The following is a 6,773-nucleotide window of genomic DNA, read 5'->3' as shown; positions in this document are numbered from 1 at the left end:
CCCCCCCCCCCAATCCCGCAGCAGCAGCAGTCAAGGGCACTCGGAGCCTTCTGGCACAGCCTCCTGCCACGCGGGGCAGCATGGCTTAGCCCCGGCTGCCTGGCACACTGTTAGGGCTGTCCAAAATAGCTGTTTCACTTCATTTTGGATTCGGCAGTTCAGAGGGACAGTGATTCATTTTGGTGTTTTGAATCACTATCCCATTTCGTTTCTGCTGAAACTGTTTCAGTGCTGTTTCAGAATTTCGATGGTGTTACGGTCATAGTCCATAATGGGGAATCACAAAACTGCCTATAAATTTGTAATTTCTTGCCTGATTCAGATGCAACTTGCTAGCCTCTTCTGAGGCCATGAAGCCTGCTAAGTTTCAAGGAGATAGGTGCACGGGTTTCTGGGAAACTGCATCTCAAACTGTTCAAAGCAAAACTTGTGACATATGTATGTGAAGGCAGAGTGGGATGAAAACTGCAGGGATGGTAGCCTCTGCTGAGGCCATGAAGCCTGCCAGCTTCCAAGGAGCTAGATGCAGGGGTTTCTGAGAAACTGTACCTGAAACTGCTGACAAGCAAAACTCATGACGTGTGTGTGTATAAAGTGCAGCACGGTGAAAACTGCAGGGATAGTAGCCCCTTATGTGGCCATAAAGCCTGCCAAGTTTCAAGTAGATAGGTGTCCCTCCCCCAGAGCACTGGGATTGGAAGGGACCTCAGGGACAGATCATTATCACTGGCCAGATACAGATGTCAATATCAGAAGAGTTCTTCCTGTCCTGCCTTCCCCCCCCTCTTAGTTTCTCTTTTCCTGCAAGCCCGCCTCTGAAACAGCCCTGAAACAGCTCCAAAACATTTCAGAAACATCTGAATCATTTCAGAAAATTTCTGAAACATTTCGGACGGCCAACTTCATTTCAGAGATGTTTTGGAGCCTTGTGTTTCATTTAGGATTCGGTGTTCCAACCGTTGAAATATCCAAATCTGAAATGAAATGAAATGAAATGAAATGGCTGCCGAAATTTTGCACAGCCCTACTGCCTGTGCCCCATCACATGGGCTCGACCCAGCTTGGTGCAGGACCATGTGCTTTCAGGCAGCTCCGGGCTGCTCAGGAAGTCACCCGGGGCCCAGTGCTGCTTGCAGGGACCACCTGTCATGCCAGGCTGGGTCTTGCGTGTACAGGCTCAGCGCACCATCGGGCCAGGCTGCTTCTGTGGAGGCAGGACCCAGCCTGGTGCGACATGAGGTCCCTGCAAGTGGCGGTGGACCCTGGGTCACAGCCCAAGAGGCCCAGAGCTGCCCGAAGGCACGCGGCCCCGCGCTGAGCCAGGCTGGGCCTATGCGATGTCGCACAGGCAGTGCCGGATGCCGCGCAGCTGGGACCGAGCTGCACTGCCCTTCACTACAGGGGGCTGTTCAAGGAGGGTCCCGAGCACCCCAATGACTACTGTGGGGGCTGTGGGCCATGTGGAGGAGGGCCATGTGCCCTGTGGGGGAGGGGGGGCCTGTGGGCCATGTGATGGGTAGGCGGGGGGACCCACCACTCCTGGGCAGCCCCCCCACAGTCCTCCACACCCTCACAGCACCCCCTCCACCATCCCAGTCCCCCCCACCCTCTACTTAATTGTAACAGAGCCTGGGTCCAGGTCGCTGCAGCCTGCAGCACTCCTTGCCCTGCACTGGCAGGCAGTGTGCTGCAGCACTGGGGCAAGGGGCAGAGATAGAGATGCTCTGGCCAAATACCAGAGCATGTCTTTGGACCCCAGCCTCTGGTTGCCTGACGGCATGGTCCTGGACCATGCCCTGCCCTGCTTTTTTCTGGGGGAGTGGCAGGGGGTTGATACCTGGATAATGCCGCGACGGTTAGAGTACTGTGCTGGGAAGTTCAAGAGATAAAGTCACAAACGCTCTCTAGGTGAGGGAGTCCTAGAACCTGTATCTTCTACTTCCTGGGTGAGTGCCATAATCATTATGCAAATAGGGATAAAGCATAGGAGGGTAGCTTCCCTTTTTTCCTCAGACTTATGGTCAGGTAAGCATGTACATGTCCAAACAGTAAATAGACACTTGAGCATGTTGACTGAGGAACAGACTTGGAAATCCTGTAGTTCCAGAATTGCAGGTGCTAAACTGTGGCCCATATAGGTCCAATTTGAATTTTAACATTTAATGTCCTTATTTCTTCACTGAGATCTATGAGAGGCATATGCACTTAATGCCTCCCTGTGGCTCCAGTACCACAAATAGGAATCCACAAAGACACCAAGATCCATTCTCTATGGATTCAAATGGAGGATGGGAATCTACAAATATTATGAATAAGCTATACAAGGAATTATGTGTCTTCGTGTTAATGAGGAGAACCACTAGTTCAGGCAGTAAGGCTATAGACTGAAAGGATGTGGGTTTGATCCCAGGTGAAAGCAGCGAGTTTCCACTCATTGCTGTTTCTTCCAGTATAGCCATGAGGCTACTCAACCTCCTATCTCATGGGTACCAGGAGCTTTACCAGGTGGTGCTGACTACATCACCTCCTTCTTGTGCCAAGGTTAAAGAAATAATGGAACACTGCCTCAGTAGTCTGTAAAATGGAGACCTCTACCTTCATATTGATGAGACATCTCATTTGTGAAGGTGTTGTTAAGAGTTATCTTTAAGTGGCCATTTCAGTGGTACTTACACTGATCCTCTCATCCCTGTCATCAATGCGGATTTTGTCCTTTTTCCAGTAGATAGTGGGCTCAGGATGTCCTCGAGGAGGCTGACACTCCAAAATGGCTGGTTCTCCAGCTGCCACCACAACATCAGTGGGGTTTTGGCGGAAGTCATCCCGTAGTACTGTTGCAAAAAACAAGGAAAAGACAACGCAACAAGTCATTAGAATTTGGAATATTCATAAAAGCAAAAACAGCAGTGTCTTTTTTTAACATAAAAGTAGACTCAAGCATTATTCAAGTGATGGCTTTGTATGTTTTGTTCACTAAAAACAAGTTTTTGCTCATACTCAGTGGGTGGCTATATACATGGTCTATAGACATGGACATGGACATTATTTGTCTAAAGTTTCTAAAGGTAAGTGCATGGCTCCTCATTTAAATGCCTAAAGATCCATATAACACTGTTCTTTTTACCCAAGTTCAGATACTTCTGCCAAATGACATCTGGCCAATATGGTGCTCTTAGGTGAAATATCTCTTGTAGCAGCATGACTAGTTTGATGTTAAATGCTTTCCATTAAAAAGAAAAAAAAACCAACAAAAAACCAGTGCCAGAACTTAGATGAAAATCTGGCATGCCTGGCTCCTCAGTTGGCATCTATCTCAGTAGTGTTCAAATGATGTTGTAGCAGTGAAGGTCCAGGAAATGTATGAGAAAGAGGGGGTTATATCTTTTATTGGACCACCTGCATAAGTGTTAGGGCTGTACAAAGCTTAAGTCACTGATTTGATTGGGCAGAGATTCGGCCTGATTCAGCAGCTGAATCTCTGAATCCAAATCGAATCAGGAGACCCTCTAATCTCTCCAAATCAAATGGAACCCACTGGACTGATTCGGAGATATTCAATGATTTGGACATAGATGCAGCTTTAAATGTTTTTTCTACATACCTCAAGATACCAGGCAGCTCATGAACACTGAGATGGGGGGGCGGATGGAGTATCCCATGGGAGTGTGGGGAGTCCACAGCGTGCTCAGTAGTGGACCTGGAAGTGGACCAGAAGCACGTCTGGGTCCACTGTGGAGTGTACAGGGGTCCCTCGCCACCACGCCCCGGCTTGGTGACTGGTGCCTCCTGGGCCTGGGGAGGCACCTGGGGTCCCCCTGTGGCTGATTGCTGAGCTGGGGGTGGGTCTGCTGCCAAGCCCACAGGGGCCTCCCCATGCTCCTGTAGGACACTCCATCTGCCCCACCATCTCAGTGTTCATGAGCCATACCTGGTACCTCGAGGTATGTAGTAAAAACATTTAAAGCTGTGTCTATGGATGAATTGCTGATTCTCCAAATCAGCATCCAATCTTCAGATTCGGATTTGGCCGAATTGAATCAGGACAGTAATCAAATCACTGCCCCCCGAATTGGGCCGCATCTGAATTGAATAAGGCCCACTTCGCACACCCCTAATAGGTGTGTGTACTTGAGGAAGAATACCTTCTACCCAAAAGCTTGTCTGAAATCTCTCCTAAGCAGTTAGTCCAATAAAAGATATTACCCTTCAAAATCCTTACCTCTCACCTATCTCAGTAGTGCCTTTTACACTGCTGGTTGCATGATATGATTCTATATGTGAAACAATTGTAGGGTTTACTTTTTTTATGGGATGGTTATTTATATGATCAAACTGGTGCTGAATGATCTGTGGTTTTGAAAGATGCCAAAGAGGTTGAACTGATGTATTGTGTTCTACCAGTGCACCTGCTTCTTCTGCTCTTTCGATATTCTTGCAGCCCTGACCAGTCCTGTCCCACAATGCCTCAAGCAAAAAGCATATAAATCGCCAAGCTGTTTGAAAACTAAATTAGGTAACACATGCTAGCTTCTTATGTAAATCATGCTGCTGTAAAGAGGGATTAGGGCCAGCGGCTGGCTTCAGTGTGTTGAAATGATATCCACTTCATCGTTATTCTTCCATGTGTGTCCTAGTCTCTAGGTTAATTGACATTCTTATAAACATAAAACTGAAAATAGCTCTAGATGAGCTACTGAAATAGAATTTAGGGCATTTCCCTTCCTTGAATTTCAGCTACGTATGGCTTTCATTACAGCTCTAACACAGTTCTCGCCCTTAATGGAACTAAGGCCCTCTGAGAAATTAGAAAACACTGTATCCTTGTGAAGGGGCAGTCAGGAAGAGTTCAGCAGAAATTGTTCACTCTCATCTTATAAGCAGAGTTAATTTACTGCCTTCACTGTTAATAAAATGTGCTCCATTTTAACATTTTGAACTGCATATTTTCAGTTCTGTTCTGTTACAGGCAAGAAGAAAAAAAGATTTATATGCTCAAGGATTAGTCTCTTAATAAGATGAGGTGAGTGTGTATATAAACATAGCTACGGGTTTACCAGTTTGACTTATACAGGTAAATCCCAAAGGGAGCAGCAATTAATTGAAGGTTAATTCATTTCATAACACAAAACAAATGACTGGTTAAGTCCTTTTTAGAAGCACAAAATAGAATGATGGAAGTAGCTGGCAACAAACAGCATTCTGGCAAGGACTCAGCCATTTTCCAAAACAGCACATCTGGTAGACTGAAGGGTCCTGTTTAGTACCATTTTCCCAACAAATGACTGGCCAAAAGCCTCTGTCTAAAAAATACGTCTGATTAATATGAATCTCTCATGTGCTCTCAAATTTTGATCCATAACATTCAAAATAACAGGAAACTGTGTTTGAGATGAAACAATGTGAAGTCTGTAACCCATGATACAGAAACACCACAGCGAAGATCACGGGTTGCTAACAGTCTGGCACCACAACATGTGTTTGTCAAATACTATTAAAATAGAGTATTTTGCAAAGGAAGTGAAAGAAACCGTATCACTGCCATTTCATGGGAGAGGCCAGAAAAGGAATCTTCAAAACTAACCAATTCTGGAAGTCTGGAAGTGTCATATCTACAAGATCTGGGGGGAAAGAAATGTTTCTAAAGGGTGAAATATCCTCTCACACACAACTGACAAACCTGGCCAAGCATCAACTGCTTCTGAAACAAAAACTGCTCAGCAACTGACATTAATCCCATTTTAAAAAAAGGACTGTTGATTAATGTCAGATACTCTTATTGTCATTACATATGCTATCAAATTTTAAAAGTTACAAATCCCCTGGTTCTCTGTTACAGTAATAGTCCATTTATGCAGCTCCCGTGGACACCAAAAAGTTTCCATGGGTATAAAAAAGATTTGTGTTTGGAGAGGGATCAGCTGTGTCAGCTTATGTCCTGGCATAGCTGATCTGCTTCACTGGCATCTACAGACATGGCTGGGACCATTGTCATGTACGGCCAGCCACTTGATGCTTCCAGGACTTCAAGGGCCCGATCCTGCAAGACCATTGCTATGGATGCTGCACCTTTACTCAGTGTGCAGCAGCATGATACGCAGGCCATGGGAATTAACTTCAGAGGGATTTCCACATGTGCATCTGCAAGCCCACAGATGGGAACACCCCACTGGGCTCCCATATTTGTGCTTGCAGACGTGCACCCTGAGAACTGCCCTACAGAGGGATTTCCAGGGTGCACAGGATTGAGCCTCTGAAGCCCCAGGAGCACCTGCCTGGGGCAGCTGGAGAGAACGGGCAGCCCACAGCCTGCCTGCTCTCTCCCACCATAAGCAAACAGACATTGGCCACGAGAAGGTGGTACAAATTATAACTAAGAATCATCACAAATTTGGGCATTTTTGATGTGGCAAAAGGCTAAGATGTGTTTCCCTGGGTTCTGTACAGCCATAAAAATTTTCATGGCAGCACAAAGGGGATGTCTGTTTGCAGCCCATATAATCTGACAGCTTTATACCACCCAGTTCCTGGTACAGGAGTTGAGAATAAAAGGATGGTTTGAGTGCTGTTGCACTGCATTTTCAGCCCCCTGAATAGCCTTTAAGGTCAGAGGGGAAAAAACCTTAAGTTAAAGGAGCATTGAGGTTTATGCCAGGAGCTGTGTAGGGCTTCAACTAACCTAAGAGTAAGGGTGGAAAAATGTGATTTGAACTCCCCATTTTCCCTTTACCCACACACACTTTAAAATGTGACTCTAGTTGGGCACCTCCAGGAAT

The 6,773-nt window shown here is 46.3% G+C and overlaps 1 protein-coding gene across 1 annotated transcript in view; it reads right to left on the bottom strand.

Annotated features, from left to right (window-relative positions):
* LOC102386520 (roundabout homolog 2) overlaps nt 1-6,773 on the bottom strand; it is a gene marked incomplete at its 3' end in the record, with an annotated part of 550,382 nt that overhangs the window by 104,009 nt on the left and 439,600 nt on the right. Inside the window, exon 3 of the mRNA XM_006027470.3 lies at nt 2,674-2,831. Coding sequence (XP_006027532.1) covers nt 2,674-2,831 — 158 coding nt within the window. The remainder of the gene's footprint in view (nt 1-2,673; nt 2,832-6,773) is intronic.

The sequence above is a fragment of the Alligator sinensis genome, unplaced genomic scaffold (genome assembly GCF_000455745.1).
Source record: "Alligator sinensis unplaced genomic scaffold, ASM45574v1 scaffold1240_1, whole genome shotgun sequence".
Taxonomy (NCBI): Eukaryota; Metazoa; Chordata; order Crocodylia; family Alligatoridae; genus Alligator; species Alligator sinensis.
This window is presented reverse-complemented; position numbering and strand designations above follow the sequence as displayed.